General features: G+C 40.6%; 1 protein-coding gene across 1 annotated transcript; it reads right to left on the bottom strand.

The window, feature by feature from the left end:
• Positions 1–1,534: 1,534 nt before the first annotated feature.
• Positions 1,535–20,330, bottom strand: GFPT2 (glutamine-fructose-6-phosphate transaminase 2). Its single transcript, XM_069773029.1, has 19 exons — positions 20,182–20,330; positions 15,100–15,207; positions 14,384–14,482; positions 13,581–13,706; positions 12,936–12,994; positions 12,289–12,423; positions 10,737–10,798; positions 9,109–9,188; positions 8,703–8,820; positions 7,841–8,004; positions 7,196–7,291; positions 6,989–7,086; positions 6,524–6,644; positions 6,057–6,214; positions 5,806–5,920; positions 4,475–4,602; positions 3,615–3,782; positions 3,011–3,172; positions 1,535–2,395 (listed from the first exon to the last, which is right to left on the bottom strand). The coding sequence occupies exons 1-19, from the start codon at positions 20,186–20,188 to the stop codon at positions 2,351–2,353; spliced, it is 2,049 nt and encodes a 682-aa protein (XP_069629130.1). The 5' UTR covers positions 20,189–20,330; the 3' UTR covers positions 1,535–2,350.
• Positions 20,331–21,307: the final 977 nt, after the last annotated feature.

Raw genomic sequence — 21,307 nt, 5'->3', positions numbered from 1 at the left:
CGTCGGCTCTGCGATGGCCCCGAGCGCTGGGACGCGGCTTTCCCAGGCGGAGGGGTCGGAAGGGATTTACTCCCCGCTGGGTACCCCCCCACTCAAAAATCAGAAGCCTTCTGTACCTGCCTGGATGTTAGGACTGCTTGGTTTTTAAAGCAGGCGCTGACTAATAACTCCGTAATTTTCCACCTCTCCTAGGAGCCTTCTCTTCTGTGATTTCTGTTCTCATAGATGATTTTAGAAAAACACACTAATTTTTTTTAATAAATCCATTTAATGTATCATACAGACTAGATTACATCAGTTTCCTTTAATAGCTCCGCTTTTTAATATGAAGAGGACAGTCATTCTAGACAGACAGTAAAAGGGGCCTTTGCATCACTTACCAAAACACGTTGGATACCGAGTTACATACTCTTGGCATCTAGGTCAAATTATCACTATGCTTTTTGTTATGATTTCGGTTCTTTTATGCGGTTGTAAGAAGTACTAGAGCAGTTTCCAGTAAGCAGCTCCTATTACAACAAGCCAGTGTAACGCTTTCAAGCTATTAAACTACATAAGCATTCAAACATCTCCAGTTAGAAGCAAGCCTGCAGAGGAATATCATAAAGAAAACTTTACTAGTCAAGGATTTAGTTAATAAAATGTAGAAACTAAATATTATGATTTCTGACCATTCCAAAATAACAAATGAACAGAGAACTTCATGTGTGTATCTACCTTATTTATTTGAGGTTTATAGACGCTTCCTACTGCTAGTTAGTTCACAACTAGCAAAGTGTGCTTTTGCAAATACATACTTTAATAAAATAGGGATTTAGTCCTAGCTTGAAGACATACTTAGTATTATCTTATTTGCTGGTATAGGGTGTTGGTTGTTTTTTTTTTTTAATATATATTCAGTATCTGTAGTTTAGATACTATTTTAAATGCAAGTTTATGGCAGTGCTTTCCTGGCCAAGGGGTCAACTTTATGACCATAAAACAGCATATGTAAAAATACAGACACAGCTTCTATTTTCACCTACAGGAAATTTCTTCCTACGTTCATCTACCTCAGCAGAAGGTAAAATACAAAGGTTTAATCAATAGCTGGTGTGAACTACAGTAGGAGCTACAATCAGAGATTACACTGCTGTATCAGTATGTGTCTGGCAAAACACTGACAAACACTCAGCAAATTAAATTCTCCTGTACTCATGTGCTTCAGAAAGATGGTGATAAAGAGCAAGCTATCCAAACCTGACACATTATTTTGAAACACAGCTGCTGGATAAGGAAAACTAAGGTGTGCCTACCTGGGAGACCTGTGTGACACAAAAGAACTAACCTAAGAAACAGAGCAAAGAACTCCAATACCAGGATTTAGGCAAGACTCAGGGAGAACACTGTCTCTCCAACTTGTATCAGAGTACTGCCGTGGTATACCTGTGTTCAGACCTGAGAAGTCATCAAGTTAAAAAAAAAAAACAAAAAAACCAAAAAAAACCAAACAAAAACTCACCCCACAAAAAACCCAAGCAAACCACAAAAGAAGAAGAATTATATAATCTTTTAATTGCATTGTAATTTCATTGTACACTCTTCAAACAGAAATATCGCTTGAAAGACATCCAGTTCCCTTATTTTGTTGTACTGTACATCTTACACAAATAAGAGCTGGGGTGGCATACAAAACAAAATGTTGCTCTAGCTTTTCAAATAATTAGTTGAAAGAAGCAGAAATTTAAAACACAGATGGGAATTTACAGCCACAGAAGAGCTTTGCAAATGACTGGTTAAATACAAAACATAGGTGCAAAGGGGGGAGGGGAAGCTGGGGAGGAAGAGGGACAACAAATTTCCAGTTTGAGGCTGAAGTAGGAAAAAAAGCCCTAACAACTGTACACAAGTGTCGACATGCTCAGTATTTACATTCTGAGCATTACCAATGCTACAGATAAGCAACATACTAAAAAAATAACTTAAAAAAGCTATACAATTGTAGTTATAAATACTATATCTTTAAAACTAGTTAAGTAGTGTAGGCTAAAAAAAAATTGTTCACAGTTACTCTGAAGAGAGCTGTATATATATATTGCACAGTAGAAAAGTTCATTCAGTATACCATGTGTAAACAATTTTTATCTTCTTTGGCAATTTCAGGACTTAGAGGAATATTTGCTGTGAGCAAAAGCACTTGGGTACAAGGCACATCAAAAGCTTTTAAAGCTGCAAGATAAACCCTTCTGACGCTTTCCAGTTAGTACTGTAGTTCTGTTTAGCAAAATGTGTACCTATCAATTCAGAACAACACATTTCTACAAGTATAACTCAGAGGTCTGGTGACAAAAACATCATCTGTTCTTGGCTGTTATTCTACAGTAACAGATTTGGCCAAATTTCTTGGAAAGTCCACCTAGAACGAAGAGACAGCCTTTCAGTATATGACAGAGTAATACTGACATTCTGCATTTGACAGTTCATTTAGCATGCTTTTTTTAGACTTCCTAATGAGTTCTGCTTTATTCTAGACACATGAACACACACAAGAGACTATAGGTCTGCAGAAAATGACTCACTGTTGAATTCATCCTTGCTTCCAAAACCCTCCTAACAAATACATATTTGTTTTGCACAGGGTACCTTTCCAAAGCAATCATCATTATCAAACTGACACACCTAGCCAGTGTCAGCAAACTAAGCAGCACAAAGCATTGAACTATTTTAGGTTAAAGTGCAATGTCACATTTTAGGACTTTTTCAGAGAACTAAATCTTATCTGCACTCTTAACTAATCAAACTAAGCAAATGATCTTTATAATTATTTTAGAATGATACAGATTAAAAAAAATATATAGCTGAAGAACTGGCACTGAAATGCCACCTCTACTACCACAGTCACTGTAAGTTCCACTAACTATTGTCATAGTTCTTTGTTAGATAGGCCATATAACTGGGTCTCTCGCTTTACACTGGTAGGAGGAAGTTCAAAACTGCAGTAACTGGAGTGCTAAATATAGAAAGCACTTACATCGTATCCTCTGAGAACAGCTAGGTGGAATGAAAGCAACTGGAGAGGAATAACACTCAAGATTCCTTGAAGGCAGTCAACTGTATGAGGCAGCTCAATGGTTTTGTAGGCAAATTTTGAGCTTTCTGTGTCTTCTTTAGAACACAGAATGATTGGACGACCCTGAAAATAAAATTTTGCAGTGTTAAGTGAAGAGCTGACTTAGAACTACTTTGAAATATTGGTTCACAGCATGCCTGTAGTTTGTTTGAAGATGCTCAGGTAGCTAACAAAGACAATGCCAGTGTTGCATAATGACTTTCGTCATTCACTGTTTTGCGAGACTTGAATGTTTTCACCCTGTAGAGTTTTAACATTATTCCATTTGCTTCAAAACAGACAAAAAACCCAAACCACTGACCCAAATGCAATCAGTTTTCACTACTGGTGTTAACCTGTAATGACAGCCTACAATGCAGATATAGCATCTTATTGAAAACTTAATAATTAGCGGGGGGGGGGGGGGGGGGAATCACCAATACATCCTTCTTCTGAGGCACAGTCAGCAGCAATACAACATGCACAATCTCTTTACCTATGACGTTGTATTAGTCAAACAAATTACCTGTCGAGCAGTGACCTGTTGCAGAGCATTCTGGCACTTGGTGAAACAAGGATCCTTCATTATCACCATGATAACAGGCATTTGTTTATCTATTAGGGCTAATGGACCATGTTTCAGCTCACCAGCCAGGATACCTTCAGAGTGCATATAGGTGATTTCTTTTATTTTCTAAAAAAAGCAAATACCATCAAGTTACTAGTAAATCAGATGAGAAATAAAAGCCACAAGAAGCAGAACACCAAGGCTGCATATCTGCCACTTAAATACAGACATATGGTATCAAGTTGGTATTTTCAAAGATCAGTTAATACTGAAAACAGACAGGCTTGTCTGCTGGGATTTCTAACAGGCTGCTGGTAGAAGGAGGGCTTGGCCATGCATATGCATTTGCAGATAAAGAAATGGAGTAATCAACAGGAACTTTAAGAACCAAACACCCAGTACAACCTTGGCTAATGCAGTCTACCTTTAACATTTCAAACTTCTGTGAGAGATGGATATGCGTCAATTCCACCAGAACATTCATAACATCATTTGAGTTTCCTGCATGAGCATCTCATCTGAACATCAGATTGTGTTTTTCTCATGTTATTTTCAAATGGGTCAGCATTTTAAATTGTTTGTTTGGGGTTTTTTTTAGACTCATAAAACACTGCATTTATTATGTACAAGAAACTGATATGGTGTCCAGGATCACCTTATGTATGTGTTCGATCCAACAGGACTAAATGCTTTTAGTTAAAGAGAGCAGTTACACTGCAGCAGAATTAAGTTGCAATGAAATATTAGAAATAAACTATGTTGCAGAAGCCACAAAAGCTCATTTTAAATAACATCCAACAATACTGAGAGGTTCCTACCAGAGCTCCTTCCAGACAAGTGGCATAATTATACCCACGCCCCATAACCAGCAGTGATCTTTGTTTGTACAGTTCAAGAGCCAAATCATGTATCTTCTCATCCAACGACAAGACTTCTTTAATCATCTCTATTGGGGCACACAAAAAGCACATATTAAAAACTTTTTTAATTGGAAAAAATAGTTTGCTTGTAGTAGTATGTTCTAATGATCTATTAGAACAAATACACTTAATATAATTCAACCATTAACTGATTCATCCATTGACTGTAGTTTAAGGGTATTTTCTCTAGCCTTATTTATAGTAACAAATCTAAAGCAACTATTGGTTTAAGCAGTGCTCATTACATCCCATATGTAATTCTAAAGGAAGTTGTGAACATCCATTTTAAATACTACTCTGCTGATTTTGGCTGGGATAGAGTTAATTTTCTTCACAGTAGCTAGTATGGGGCTGTGTTTTGGATTCGTGCTGAAAACAGTGTTGATAATGCCAAGACGTTTTTGTTACTGCTAAGCAGTGCTTACACACAGTCAAGGCCTTTTCTACTTCTCACCCCACCACACCAGCGAGCAGGCTGGGGGGGGCACGAGAAGTTGGGAGGGGACTCAGCCGGGACAGCTGACCCCAACTGATCCAAGGGATATTCCAGACCATCTGACGTCATGCTCAGCATAGAAAGCTGGGGAAAGAAGGGGGGGGCATTTGGAGTGATGGCATTTGTCTTCCCAAGTCATCATTACGTGTGATGGAGCCCTGCTTTCCTGGAGATGGCTGAACGCCTGCCTGCCAATGGGAAGTGGTGAATGAATTCCTTGTTTTGCTTTGCTTGCGTGTGCGGCTTTTGCTTTACCTATTAAACTGTCTTTATCTCAGCTCACAAGTTTTCTCACTTTTACCCTTCTGATTCTCTCCTCCATCCCACTGTGAGGGAGGTGAGTGAGCAGCTGCGTGGTGCTTAGTTGCTGGCTGGGGTTAAACCACAAGAAGTCACCTTGAATTAGTTTCCTATTATCCATCCTGATTTAAAGTCAAAAGCTTTAAAAATTTGGGAGATCAAGTAGTATTTCTCGTACGAAACTACCTTATTGTAATTAGAAAACCCAACCCATGAAAATCCTGATCTTCCTGCCAAGTTTCTTGGAAGGGCACTTGCAAAATTGGCAGTTAGTGCAGAAACTAATAGTCCATTTTTCTTATATTATTGTCTACCTTTCAGGAGGAGAGGGAGAGTGAAACTTAAATGAGAAAGAAACATCTCTGCGTGGTATTTTATATTGCCCATTAAACAACATCCCCTATTCCTCCTCAAACCCAAAATATCAATATACCTGGCAATGATTTTAGTCCGCTAATGATTTCCTGTCTCCTTTTCTGCAAGGAAATTCTGTCTTCAGACATCATTAGGCCAAACATTACAAGAGACACGAATTGGCTGGTATAAGCCTGCAAACAAAACAAAACATTTAGCAGCTAAGGCTACAGAGAGTTAATACAATCTCAGTTTGAAATGCTACAATCAAAATTTTAATTGGATTCCACAGGGCTGAAGTATGAAAGTCAAATACTGAACAGCAATTACCTTTGTGCTTGCCACACCTATCTCGGGTCCTGCATTGATATGTACACCACAGTCAGTCTCCCTGGATATGGAGCTTCCAACTGTGTTTGTGATGCCAACTGTTAGAGCACGACGTTCTTTACAATACCTCAAGGCCATAAGAGTGTCTGCAGTTTCACCTGGAAAACATTTACATCTTGACTTCAGATTGACAGAAGATAGCAATGATTCCTGAAAAGCATAAAATTCTACACAAGTGTGTTCTAAATAACTGCATCCACACACAACACAAAATGCAACTGAAAACAATCTTTCAGCACTCGCTCATATATATATTTGAATCAAGTCTGAAAGAAGCTGTCATTCAAGACAAATCTGGCCCATTAGCCATCATCCTCTTGCAACGTACAGAAAGTAATAAATCATTAGCTTTTCAAAATTTTTTCTACTTTTGACTCAACTGAAGACAAACAGTAAGTGCAGCTCACCTGACTGACTTATAAAAAAGCACACATCATCTCTGAATACAGGTGTGTTTCTATCCAGAAAGTCACTAGCAAGTTCCACCATCACTGGTAATTCAGTTAATTCTTCCAATACTTGTCGAGTCTGTATTCAAGCAGCACACAATATTTGTTAATATTGCCACCCATAAAAGTCTTCACATCTTAAGAGTCAGAGATAATCTAAATGGATTCTTATTACAAAAATTGATAGTTACGGCTCACCAGAGCTTTAAGAACCAAGGTGAAAAAAGTTAATTTCTAGCATGGTAGGTAAGAGCAATGAAGCATTAATAAAGAATTGTGGCACAAAGGAAAACTAAATAAAAGGGCAAGACCCCTCAGTGAAAGGTGAAGTTTGAGATATAGAAGAAAAAGCAAATGAAGAGCTGTTGTCTAAAAACCAGCAACTAGGAGTTATATATGCATTTCAGCTAAGGCTGAACATACAGCTACTGCAGCATGGTAACTGGTCCCACAGCCAATAATGATCAGTCTTCGGCATCTTCTGATTTCTTTCAAATGGTCCTTCAGCCCCCCCAGCAGAACTGTAAACAAACAAACAAACAAGCATATATCAATGGTGTATTTTATTTTCCAGTTAATACGTTCAAAATTTACAGGCTTAGTGCAGCTTGAACGTCTGTTCTGAGTTACCTGTGCTGCTCTCGAAATTCACCCTGCCTCTCATGGTATTGACAACTGATTCTGGTTGTTCAAAAATTTCCTTTTGCATGAATGCACTGAAGTTACCTGTTTAGAAAAACATTACACGGTAACGCTTAGGTTTGTTATTTGAAGTATATTACAGTTACCAAGAGATGACTTTTAAGACAACCTGGGTTAGCAAGCTAATTTGACTGTGTTAGCTTAAACAAAAACTGAGGAATAGGCGAGAAGAAAGGAGGGATTGGTAGTTTGCACTATTTGGTTGGTTTCATTTCCCAACGCTGACAAAGTAACTGAATTCCTTTTTAAGGAAACATCTGTATTCCACTTCAGTTCTTAGTTTACAGTCAAAGTTTGCCAACAACTACAACAACATGGTAACATTAGTTACATTTTCATTAAATATTGAGATGAACAGAAGTATCTAGGACTTTTCCAAGGCTAAAAATGGGTAGAGTCCCATACCGCACATCTTCCTTGGTCGTAAAGCTTGGAATTGTCAGCTTCCAGTACAAACAGCCAAAAACCAGGTCATTTTCACAACAAATTAGCAGTTTTCTGCCTTATCTACTACACAAACAGTCAGTAACTATCCATCTTTGATGACAGCTGTTTACAGATGTTTCAACCTACCCTTCATGATTTGCTGCAATTCCATCTGCAAGGTTTGGATGGCCCGGGAAGGATCGTCACTAGCTGAACGCTTGAGACGGTGAATTGAAAGCTTCCCGTCAGTTACCGCTGCAATGTCATCATCTTCTAAGAAAATTACTCTGTTGGTGTGCTCAATGATAGCACTACAGAAAAAACAGAAGCAAGACAAACCTGACATGTCAGTAAGAGTTGGTAGCAGCACTCCTCAAAGCAATTAAATACGTCACACAGCACTTCCAGCCCCTCTTCTCCTTTTGGACATAACTACAGATAGAGCCATCTTAAAGGAAATGGCTCCATCTGCTGCTCCTCCTGCACTCTCACAGGAACCCGGAGCAGAAGGCTGGGGAACCACGGCATCTCTCATCAGCAAGTTGCTGCTGATCTGATCTTGCCTCCCTGTGTCCCTGATGGACCCCTAAGGTCACAATCTTGTTTCTGAGATAAATGCATACCTGATGCCCAGGTTCCTGCTAAGTTTGGAACCACACCACTATTTCCTCCTCTGATAGCTGGATTAAAATGCCAAAAGCCAGACTAACCTATAGTCTGCCAAAATACTCAGCTGATAGTGCCTATTTGTACCCAACTTACCTTCCTACACCGGATGTATTTTATATAGAGGTTAGCAATTGGCAGATATTGCACTTGTTTGTAGTTCAAATGCTGATGTCAAGCCTTCACATTTTTCAAGTGCCTTAGCCTGGGGGCTTTATGAAGTTACCTGGATTAGAAGCTATTCTATCAGAAAACAATTGTACAGCAGCAAGACAGCATTATTTCCAGAACTACCTCACTTCTAAGCATCAAAATACTGTTTTTGTTTAAGTACTTTCACTACCTTGCGTCTGAAGCAAAGAAGAATTCTACTGCCTTATCCCCAACAGCATGAAGGCAGGTAGAGCTGTCCAGTCTTTTCATTCGTGAATTGCATATGTTCTTCACATTCTCAATGTTGCCTATTAAAGAAATGAGATACTTTAAATGCAAAACCAGATCTGTTCAAGTTAGGGATTACAGACTATACATTTTCAAGGTATCACAGTTACACAAGTATTTTGGGGGGATGGGACTTTTACATGAACTACGCATTCAGTAGTATAAAAATATAATATCCTCAGCTAAAAAGCTAATTGGGGCATCAGCTGGTAGTTTTATAGTACAAAGACCAATTAACCTAATTTCTAATCCTAAAGTAACAACAATTTTAGTTCTTAAAAATAATCTAATTGGATTTATCAACTTACACGTTCTATATAAAACAGGAATCTGTTCAGTGGAGAGCTTGTACTTGCTTCTAACCCCAATGAGCAAAGGACTCCCTCTCCTACAAAGGGAAAACACACAAGTTTATGAAGAGAAAGGTGCATACAAAGAAGTCAAAGGACATCTGTGAAGCTTAAAGGCAATATCCCATCTAGCTTCCTAAATAGGAAGATTCTCCTCAACCCTGATCCTAAAGCCATTACATGGCAGGATTTATATAAACTTGGTTGTTTCTGTAAGATTTGCCAAATATTATTATATGAATAAGTGCCATATGCCTTGGTGATTCTTTCCCCATGAACTACACCCAGGTAGAGGAAAATGTATATGAACTAGTTGTTTTCCTTCCAGTAATCACAAAACAGCCTAGCACAGGCACCAATTTGAATACCATTTTTAAGCAAAGCTTACTCTGCCTCTGAAGTGAGCCAGCAATAAGCTCCAGTATTCTTCACTATGGAAATACTGTTCCACCTTTTACCCTTTTAAATTCAGAAATGTCAACCATCACTACTGCACCTCTGAAACTGTAGAATATTAAGATCACTTTTTAATTATATGGGTCAGATGCCACACTGAAGAGCTTATTAAAAAATTATGTATACCTCACAGGAATAAGAGAGTAATTCACACACACCCAACACCTCAGATTACAAGTTTAGCTTCTCTTAATCCCCTCACTCCCAAAAACCCAAACCTGCACTACATATAGAATAGTTCATTTCAGAAGATGTTCTCCAGTTAGAGTGATGGTACAGCTGGCTTTTTCACAATTTTAATGTAGTCCCATTTTAGACCACAGAAGCAATGGGCTTTTTGGTTGTAGTATAAAACAGTCTTTTTTGCCATTGCTACTTCACTTGCTACTTTAATATCTTTACATTTCCTGAAAGTTGTTTTCCAAGTCATAAATAAAAGTAGAACTTACACAGAAAAAAAATTTGTAAATGCTATGACAGCTATAGAACACTATTTGTATAACCTATTAGTATGATGGCATTTTAGCCAACCTGAACATACTTACCTTAGTCTTCATTCAATATGAAGTAAAATTGAACCATACCCTTACCCTCCCCTTTTAGATATAGGAGAAATGTTAGCACACTCTTAATACAACTTTAGAAACAGAAGATACACCGACCTTCTTTATTGACACACTGTAACAGATAAAAGGACTATGGGAATGTGTTTGTCAGTAGTACATTCTTCTGAGTGTGTCATCTGGACAATCTCCAACCGAAACTGTATGTGCATGAAGCAAGAAAACATCATCTGATAACTTTTCACTGCCATCTTTGCATCCTCAAAAGGTGAGTAGTCACAGTTGATTTATTAAACAAAATAAAGATGACAGAAAATCAACACAAGCCTCTGGAAATTCTGTGACCGGCAGTCAGTACAGCTCAAATTCAGTTATATTTAATAGCCAGTTGAAGAGATGCTCAGCAGAGCTTTGCTGCACTTAGTGCAGCTGTCTACATTCAGAGTTTTGGTTAATTAAGCACTTTAAACATCAGTATTCTAGGTTGTTTTTTTTTTTTAAGAGATGTTAGCATTTTTTTTAAACCTAAAAAAGCATGAATTATGTATAAAATGGAGTTTTACTAACCTGGTAGCAACAGCTTCACCTGGGTAATGGATGCTCTTGAAAACCAATGCAAAAGCACCTTCCTGGAAACAATGCAAACACAAGAGGAAAAAAAAAATCCTAAACAACTTATCTCAATTAGTTGCATCTCATTAAACTGGGGCCCGCCTTCCTGAGGGGGCTGTAAAGGAAAGCTCTTTACTACTATCAGGAATCTCTTCCTGGAGGGCAGACTGCACCTTTAAAGGAATTGGTCACAGAACAGAACAAGCTAACATGCACGTAACAGTGCAACAGCTGAAAGATGAGGAAGTGAGCACTTAGCCTCTCTTTATAAATAAAACCACTATCTTCTAATGCAAGGGTTAAGAGAATCTCCAGGATGTTACTTGTTATCAACATGAAGACTGTTAGATGTTCACTTTTAGTAAGACTTTTAATGAGAATGTGCATGTAGCTGCATTTTATTGTGCATTTTCAGCTACAGTTTTGGAGTTACTACTTCCAGTTTAAGCAGCAAACTCTCACTAATGTGTTGGTTTTTTTTTTAAAAAACCCAACCCTCCACCAAAAAAAACCCCCAAAATCCGCAATGCAAGAACAAAACCAGGAACACACAATCAACCCCTCTATAGAATTAACACAGCTTGCAAACTTGAGGAGTATTCCAAAAGCAGGAGTGAAAGCCCCCCAACCTCGCAAACAGAAGAGAGATGGTAACATTCACTCCTCTCGCAGGGACTCCAGTCAGACTACTCTGCTCTTGTTCTGCGGTCAGGTGAAGTCACCCTTCCCTCAACCAGGTGGCTGCACCACTATTCCCTCTTGACCCATACAGGTCTTTACTTCATGTGTATTCCAGCCCTGCTCTAGGGGAATCCTACAGAGCTGCTTTAGAGAGGAGAAAGGGGAGGTGAAAAGAGTGTAAGAAACTGCAGGAAGGGGAGGGAAAACATCTGCCTGGAGACTGGGGCAGGAAACAAAGCAAGCTTTCTCCAAGTTTGCAATGCATCTATCGAAGTTTTTAAGCGTTCACATACTAAGTAACAGTAGATTTCCACCTCACACTCTAGAAACCAGCTACACCACGAATCAGTACAGCTTGTTAGATCTATTTCCAAATATGGGAGCCAAGGCATATTATTAGAAAAACTTGAATCACAGCAGTGTTTCAACATGATCAAAATAGCCTTTAAGAACACACTGCCCTTTATGAAAGATTTAAACCCCCAGAGGCTCCTATTAATTTCTTTTAATTAAGCTGCTTCATTAAAAAGCTGCGATAATCTCTTATTATTAAAAAAAAAAAAAACAAAAAAACCAAAACACACCACCAAACCCACTGCTAGTGCAATTTAAAGATTTACCATTGAAAAGCCTTTGAAGTTTCCAAAATTTTAATCTCATTTCTTGGTCCATTAAGCATTGTTTAGAGGCCAAAAAGCATTATTTGCAGCACCTTCTAAGGAATCCTGCAGAAGATCTAAATGCATAAATGCAGCAATGCAGAATACTAAGGAACCCCACAAATAGCTTATGTGGTAGTACAGGAAAAAAAGAACTTCCCACTTACCAACTGTTGAATAACTCTTTCTACCAAGGCTGAAAAACTGGTGTCCTCACTCTCTCTGTTGTCATACATGTATTTAATCAATTTGGGGATCGTTTCTGTATCTGTTTCAGATTCAAATTCATAGCCTTTGCTCTCCTGAAATATCATATAGAAGAGTAAAAAGTGTTTTCATCCTCAGACAAGAAACACTGAAAAGCCTCTCAGCTGCCTCCCACCAGAAACTGCACAGTAAGACACTGCCTGGAGCACTACACTGCACTACTGAATATATATCACTATAGACAAAATATAAAGACTTATCCTGTCACAGCTACTCTTTCAGAAATACTTTAACAAGACATGTAGTAAGACTTGCTTAGCATCTGTCAAGCAATAAGAAAGAGGAGGGAGCCCGCTCCATACATGCTCTCAAAGAATTTGAGCACAAATTGCTACTCTACTTGTAAGTACTTTGCATTTAGGATTACAAGAACATATTGCACTTCACCAGCTCCCAAGTATCTTTATTAGCCAGACTGCTTCAAACTACTATTTATAGATGATATCAAGAAACTTGAATTCAGATTCTAACAAAGTAATGAAAGATCTGACGGTAGTTAGCAGAACATTTACTTTCTAGTTTTAGAATCAAGTTGCCACAGACTCACCAGAAATTTTCTCAGGTCCTTATAATTTGTGATGATTCCATTATGGATAACAACGAACTCTAAAAGGAAAAAAAATATATATATTCATGAGTAATAAAAAATTAAGATAATTAACTTAGAACACAAAATTAGAGGGAAAAAAATCTTAGAAGTACACTAGAAACTACCTGCTATAGCTTTCAGACCTAGTTTATCACAACATGGACAACAGAAAGGAGAAGCTTACAAATTCTGACGGCATACAAAGGTTGTTCCAAATCATTAAGACAGTTTTAAACTACACCCAGTAGAATAGCACCAAGCCACCTCAAGTGAAAAACGACACAAAATCTCCCTTTTCCAGCCCAGACGATATTGATGCATTTACATTTTCAGAGCCTTACCTTTTAAAACAAGAATGTTTTACTTTGACTAACGTGCATCAATTTTCAGAGAACAGATCTGATTAATCTTTCACAGTGTTATTTTTGCCTCAGAAGAAGCTCTTTTATTGTGAAAGTGTCTAAACTAGATAGAATGGCAACAGCTTAGCCCTAGCATACAACATAGATGCCATAACACTAGTAAGAACAGAGAACATATGTACTATGTGGACTGAACCATTTCAAATTCATACAGATCCAGAGTGCTGCAGAGATTACATACCATTCCTTTTATCTGATCTCTGAGGGTGACTGTTTATTGCACTTGGTACTCCATGGGTCGCCCAGCGAGTATGAGCAATTCCAAAATGTGTTTCAAAATCTGCTTTTGAATCCAGGTCATCTTGTTCTATACACAAGAAATTCAGTTTACTGAATATTTAAAGTTGAGTCTCTCTCTCTCACACACACAACTAGTAAAACACTAAGAGAATTCCTAGAGGCAAAAATCTAAAAGTTATCTTCTGGCTTGCTTTTAAACCATTTGCTTTCTTGATATTACACTTCAGATAGTTCAAGCTACTGTGATTAAAACTTTGTTTGCCAAGATGAGCATTTTCAGCCAATACTAACAGTTAGGCTAACAGACCACATTACTACAAATCATAATGTAAACGTATTAAAACACAACTTCAGTTCTTCACAGATGGAAGCACTGCATAGAGCAGATTGTGATGATGGCCAGCTGCTTAAATGGTTGTAAATTCTGTCAGAGTCCATGTTTCAATGTTTCAGCTACCAAGCACAGAAATCATTTAAGTAAGCACCAACAGGGCCCAGGTCTTGAACAAAGAAGCAATCAAAAGAGGGGAGAGTAGACTGATAATTTCACAGCACTATACCTAAAGATCAGCTTGCTCTTCAAGTGAAGATTTGGGGGACAATTTAACTGCCACTGGATTACACAATGCAGTTATTTCTGGTACAAAATTGTAACTGTAATTTCATGGTCTGACTTTCTGCTGAGATGCAGATGATAATCTGACTGGGAGGCCAAAGTAAAGGGGTGATTTTTAAGACACTTACTGTACAACTCTTCTTCCAGGGCCTTCACTTTTCCTCTTTTCTTAACTAGTTTGATGAACCTTTCTTTATCTTCATCATTATTTCCATCAATTGCCACTCCTACAGTATAGGACACAGTCATAGGTGTTATTTAAAGCATGAAACACACTGGATGAAAAAAAGGCTGAGAAAATACAAACAAGTGAAAAAATTATTTTTAAATTATCCTTCAAAGGGATATACTTGAAGTCTGTCGCTAGACCTGTGTGTGTTTAAAACAAACTAGATGAAGTCTATATCCACTGCATAGATGAAAATATACATGAGCCATCTCAAATTTTACATGAAGACAGACCAATATATTTTGCTCAATGAAATTAGCCAACTCAAATTTAAAGACAAGTTTAATATTCCTCGTCCTTTCACTCAGACTCACATGCACAAAAAAGGCTGAGGCACAAACTACATGACTCTGTATGGATGTCTTCTTCCTCACACCCTGTTTGCTTTGGTTATGTGTACTAAACCTCAATCACCATCTGATTACAGAAATAAATACCCGATTTAAAGTCCTGAGGAAAGCTTAAGAAACTCCATGAATCAAGGTGATTAGTTCTGATCTTTTGATCAGCAGGATAAAAAAAGAAAAATCCAACACACAGAAGTTGAAGGTACCCCAAAAGTTACATAAGTAGCTATTGGATGCTAAAATTCATTTGTTGAGTTAGTTTACATACCTGCAGAGTCATATCCTCTGTATTCCAGTCTCTGTAATCCTTTTATCAGGGTTTCAAATATTTCCTTCCGAGTCCGAGGCACTCTGTAGTTTAGATAAGCAAAAATTCCTGTTTAAAGAGAAAAGGGGAAGGGGGAAAAAAAGGAGCAAAGTTTTTTTTTAGAGTTTGCATCCCTTCAGACTCAGTTTAAAATCCTTTAAAACTAGTATCACAGAGAGGTCCTAGGGGGACCCAACTTCCCATTTAGTACAATTCTTCCTACTGGGTTTTGAAATGGAAAGAGTTCAAATACAATAAAGGACTCAGGGCCCTCATTTTCACCACACAACACATACACTTTCCTGGCCAGTTTCGCTCTCCTCATGTTACCCACCAAGAGTTAAACAGTTGAGAGAGCTTAAAAAATATCTACTTTCATGAAAACCACAGCTGAAAATGGGAACATTGTGATCTATTTCATATCCAGATATTCAAAGAAGGAATATATTCACCAGTACTAACACAAGGAGACTTTTGTAATCAAAGTCATGGCCTTAAATACCCACGGGTAGGTACTAGGCAAGACATCCATTTCTGAAAGGCTCCAGCTTAATCCTGCATACAGCAGTCACTTCAGCAGGAAAAGACAAGAGAAGAAAACATAAAGAAAGGGCAGCAGTCAAAAGAGTAGGACAACAAAGGAAAGAAACAGAAGATACAAAACCAGGGTCACCCAAAAAACAAGCATTCACCCTTTGCGCTGCCTCAACACAATGCTGCCTGCCAAACCCAACTCAACAGAGACATAAGATCGCTTGCTTGCTCCGTGTTACTCAGGTCAACTCTTAAGAGTCATTATTAGGAAAGACGTGAACTCACTCCTTGCCTACTCGGCAAACAGAGCTTGGAAGAGTCTTCAAGTCTGATACCTCTTCTCTTGAATAGACCAGTCATCAACCAAGAAGTGTTTTTTTTTAGTTTTGGGGTTGGTTCCCCCTCACCTCCACCCCCACACAATTTTTTTTTTTTTTTTTTTTTTTTGGAAGGCAAAAGTACACAAGCATTTTTTCATTAAGAAGGAGTTTGGGGGATGTTGTTTTACCTTTAGAGAAGGTGTAATAAAAAGGTCACCTGCAAAGGAAAACACAACCACTCCTTTTCTCTGCCTACTGCTCTTCCTGGTACTTCTACATTTATAAGGATAGATTAGGCCCTTTTATCAACTCTTGCAGATCTGTATCCCAATAAAACAGAAACACCTAATTTCACTGTTTCAACAGTTTCTCCAAGCAACAAGTCAGGACTAGAGACTACAGTTAGCAAAAAAACAGACTCTGAGCTCAACAGATAAGCAGTTCAGACCAAGCAAGTGTTTTAAATAGAGAAAGCCTTTGTTTGAAATTTAACACCCTCTTCCCCTTCAATTAAGGCTTTTGAACTGTAAATGGCTGTAGTGAAAAAGCTGTTACAATGATACACCAATAAATCTCCCTTATAAATATCGTTGTGAATTTGGTTACCCCACTGGATTTAAGCCATTAATGCTGTTGATCTGACAGAGAGACTAAGAGACTATTACATTGGTCTCTGAATTTATTTTGGAAGGATTAAAGGGCGGCAAATGCTCCTCTTCTACAGAAGTGAGATTTATGAGGAGCCCAGCCTAATTATTTGTAAAGCATCCAACATTAATGGAGATATTAAGACAATAGTTGCATTTGAAGAGGTATTAGGGAATTTGAACAGCTAAATACTTTCTTTGCGGACTCTTTGAAAAATAATGTCTCCAGTTATATAGTCACTTCAGATTGAGAGCTTGTTGATCATTCTTCCAGACAGATATTTACTGTCCTCTGGCACTAACCACGAACCTCAAGAGCAGTATTCTTCAACTTCTTCAATACAAATTTCTCAACATCATTCCAAAACATTGCTACACACCTCTTTTCAGATCCAGCTCTACTTTCTAGGCCAGATTTCACAATGTATTCGAGACGCATCAGCCTTGCATGTTCCATGTGGCATCTTTGACTACACAGAGCTCCAGGAAGAACCTTCCTTCGGGACAGTCCTTACAATGCTACCACTGTGCTGCAATTGTTAAAAAGATCCTTGTTTCCAGGGAACTGTAGCTGTGCTTCCACACACGTGAATTAGAAGACACAGAAGTCACCAGAGGCCATTTACAATGAAAGCAAAAGCTGCAGCCTGACTTCTCAAGGAATATATTATAAACACTTTCAGTTAAAGGAAATGAATCTTACTCTTAGCACCGTTTCTCTAGTACTTTTCTGTTTCATGATTTACCCACTTGCATATTTTCTTCCCTACTCAGTCATCTTTTTGGCTAGATTTAGAGCACATTGCTCAACTCATATAGAAACAACTCTCAATAAAGACTTCTTGTAGCTTAATTCCTTCTGGAAGCAAACCAATATGACTGAATCTTAGTTGAATTATACCTGTGATAAGAGAGTTTTGTGATGCTCGCAAGTTACTTTATAATGGCCTCCCCAAGCCATCAGATGCCATTTCCAGAGCTTGCATCTCTCCTCTCCAATGAGAACTCAAGTACTCGCTAAGCTAATGCAATACTGTGGTGATATGTACCAAGTAAGGTAATATTTATTTGTCAGCGTAACACTAGCAATGAAATACTTTCCTAAGTCATACATACATAGAATCCAATGAAGGCATTTAAGAAGTGTTTTTCTAGGGCATTGCTCTCTTGATCCAAATGCTAAATCTAGTTTATAACTTTCCATAATTACAGAGTTTGCATAGAAGCATGAACTAGGTCAATCATGTGTGCCTTACCTTTAGAATCAGATACTCAGAAACAGAAGGTTGTTAAAACATTACTAAAGCCAGCTTTAATCAGGTGCAAACACTGAAAGCAAGGCTCTCCCTTTACGTGCATATCAAGAGTTTAGAGTTTCTCCTTTCCCTTTCAGGATTGCAAGCAGAGCATCAAGAAAAGGAAAAGTACATTGAGGATTTTTTTGTGGGAAAAATCCACAAGAACTCTTGCAATTGCAAGACTCCACCAAAATCAAGAAGGGGGCAGCCTATACTTGAAGTTTGAACAAAACTGATTTGCCTCTACTGTGGTAAGCACATTGTTGATGCCAGAAACTTAGCTTTGAGAAAGTCTCAATTTCATATCCTGATGAAAATAATTTTGATTTAAAATAGGTAGATCATCAGTTTAAGAGCATCTTACCTGGTTTTTAAACCTGCCTACTTTTGCTATAGTCTTCTCACATGCGAGTGTGATAACATCTCAACTTTGTTTCCTAAAGAGCATGTTTATGGCAGTATTTAATGACCTATGTATTTTCAAAACAGAAAACAATGCGTTTAAATCTTCATGTGCTACCTGAAGTCAGAGAAAACACAACAGGACATATTTTTGACACTTAAACCTGGAAAGATATGCAAAAATAAAAACAAACAAACAAAAAAGTAATTCAGAAACTGTTGGTTGCAACCTCAAGAACTCCTGCACTTCCTACAGCACATCAGCATAGCAAGGAAGATATGGGACATCTTTCATGATAGCAAATGTCATGTATAAAGTCTCCAAATGTTGATGGGAAGAAAACTAGCACTACTCTCACCGCACTTCATGAACTGCTGCTCCTTTGCCATTTCATACTGACTCAGTCACTCCACCCCAAGCTAGACGTTTTACCAAACTCATTTAACACTGTTAACACCCTCATTTCCCAATCAATATACAGCCCAGATATGCTAAGTTTTTGATATTACCATTACATGTCTCACTGCTTAGTGCTTGCCACCAATATCTTTGGTTTGCTTAGGCACTGAGCCAAGTCTTTCACCTGAAGGGCTTTTGTTTAGAAGACACCAAGTTTGTCTCATTGATAGCGACCTGAGGGTCACGTAGGAGCTGAAACAATATCACCTCGTGTTTCCATTCAAGTGAAAGAGGCTTACTGGACTCCTTGCTCTTTCTGAGGTTAGAGTTAAAGAGGATGTGGAGGCAGGGAAAAGATATCTAGCTCAGAAAGTACATTTTTGGGAGCAGTAACTCAACTCACTTTCAGTCTGCGTCTCACAAAAGAGGTTTTGTTCATGATGGCGAAGAAGTACAAGCACAAATTTTTCTACTGCCAACACAAGTATCCTTCCAGACCTGTGGGGAGGTTTCAGTAAAGGGGTAGGTGACGTTTCACTAAAATTTCCTCCGCAACTAAAATACATTGCATTAGCAGCCTCTGGACCCGCACTTGGATTTTAATCTGATCCAAACCATACCTAAGCAATTGTATGCATGATGTAAGTATTATCTTCACCATCTCATCTTTATTACATAAAGGTAGGTGAATAAACTCACATCAGCTACGAATTAAGCTCCCTCACAGCCTTTGTTTGAAAACCACAAACTCTTCCTACCGCCGCAGTTGGGAACTGAGTCACAACTAACCCCTAGTCCTGGAAGAGCAAAGACGGAGCCAAGCGCATCCAGCGGCCTGTGCATCAGCCCAAGCAGCGATGCGCTGGGGCATCTGGACCAGGAGGAGCAAAGGTTAAGGAAGCAGCCAAGACAGCCCGGCTGCAGGAACGGGACGTTTTCCGATCACAGGACCTAGGGACAAGCCGGGGGACGCGGAGGGGACAGAGAGACGAAGCTGTGGGGAAGAGAAAGGCAATCTCCTTTCCTTGGGAGATGGGGGCGGGCGGAGGAGCTTTACCTTTACCTGCCGTCACCGCAAGAGCCGGTCATTCTCCCTTCCCAACGCCACAAAATGGATGCGGCGGGGCCGGTCCCGAAGGAACCCGCCGCGGGGGGGACAGCGCCGGCGGGGCTCCGCAGCCCCGGGACCCGCTGTCACGGCGGGGCAGCCCGACCCCCCTCGGTTCAGGGACAAAGCAGCCCTCGTCCCGCACCCCGGCAGAAGAGGCGGCCGGCCCCGGGTACAGCCCGCTTGTCGTCCGCGGGCACCTCGCTCCTAACCAGCGACCCCCGCCGCGGCCGCTGGAGACCCCCCAGCTCCCTCCCTCCCGCCCGCTAAACGAAGGGCTGCGGCGGGCCCCGACGGCCGGGCGAGGGGCGGCAGCCGCGGCCGCGTCACTCACCGCACATGGTGGCACCACACGGTCCTTCCCGCTGAGAGGAAACGCGGCTCCCGCCCGACGGCCTCGCTGAGGGACTGCGGCCTCCCCGGCCGCCCCGGCTCTTATAGCGCGGCCGGCTCGGCCCCTGCCTCCCTGCTCATTGGCCGGGGAGCGGGCGCTGGGGCCGCTCCGCCCGGGGCCCACAGCGGCTGCACGGCGGGGGCAGAGCCCCGCCGAGGTAGGCGGCCCGGAGGCGGGGAGGGAGGGGGTGGTGGTCCGCGGCGCTGCCCCCCCCCCCCCCGGTCCAGCCATGCCCCGGCGGCCGCGCAGCCCTGGCCGGCTCGACTCCCTTCCATAGGGGCCGCCGAGCGGTGGGGCTGTCCCGGGCTCCGCACCCGGGAAGCAGTCCGTCCTGTCAGGGCAACGTGGCCGGGCCTGAGGCGGAGGGGCAGGGCAGCCCCCCTCTCCGAGCTTGGTAGGGGAAGGCGCACCCCGTTTTTTCAGCCTTTTTCGGCCAGAAGCGTTTAGAAGCACAGGCTCAGCAGCCGACTTCATCCGCGCGAGGCGGGACCCAGAGCACCTGCGTTCGTGCTCCGCTGAACGAGGGCCAAAGGCGAGGGCCATCGGCCTCCGCCTGAGGGAGAGCCTTTCCCCGCAGTAGCAGACGAAACTCCTGGTCAGCCTGTGTGGTCTCTTCTGTTTACTTGGCAAGAGAGAAACTGCAGATCGGCTCTCCAGGAGCCTCCTCCGGCCTCTTCGCCCTGGGCTGGCTGCAGACACCGTGAGGATGAGGAAGGCCGCGGGCCCCGGCCTGGCCGGCGTCGTCTGCAGGGCACACCTCAGCGTGAGTTCAGTCCTGCAGATGTGACCCATGCAGCAGGCTCGAGCTTCATCTTCTTCTAAAGAAACTCGCCATCTCTTATCTCAGGGAGCGTCCTCCAAGCAAAGGGAATGGTGACTTCTATAGCGAGTGCCTTGCAGCGTGCCGGGACTGCAGGCATTCACAGAAGTAGCTCCAGCCGCTATTTTGAACATATAGGATTTTTTTAAAAAATACGTGAAGTTTCACGATGATTCAGCCTGCTTATAGTTTCTTCTTCCTCTTTAAAAAGCACCACAATATTTCATAGAGACCATCCTAGTTATC

This window comes from Haliaeetus albicilla, chromosome 27, assembly GCF_947461875.1.
Source record: "Haliaeetus albicilla chromosome 27, bHalAlb1.1, whole genome shotgun sequence".
NCBI lineage: Eukaryota > Metazoa > Chordata > Aves > Accipitriformes > Accipitridae > Haliaeetus > Haliaeetus albicilla.
This window is presented reverse-complemented; position numbering and strand designations above follow the sequence as displayed.

Coding starts and splice junctions, on each gene's coding strand:
- GFPT2 (XM_069773029.1), bottom strand. Junction 8,821..9,108: donor TCCTGTTTTATATAGAACGT/GTAAGTTGATAA, acceptor TTTCTTTAATAG/GCAACATTGAGAATGTGAAG. Junction 3,783..4,474: donor CTTGTCTGGAAGGAGCTCTG/GTAGGAACCTCT, acceptor TGCTTTTTTTAG/AAAATAAAAGAAATCACCTA.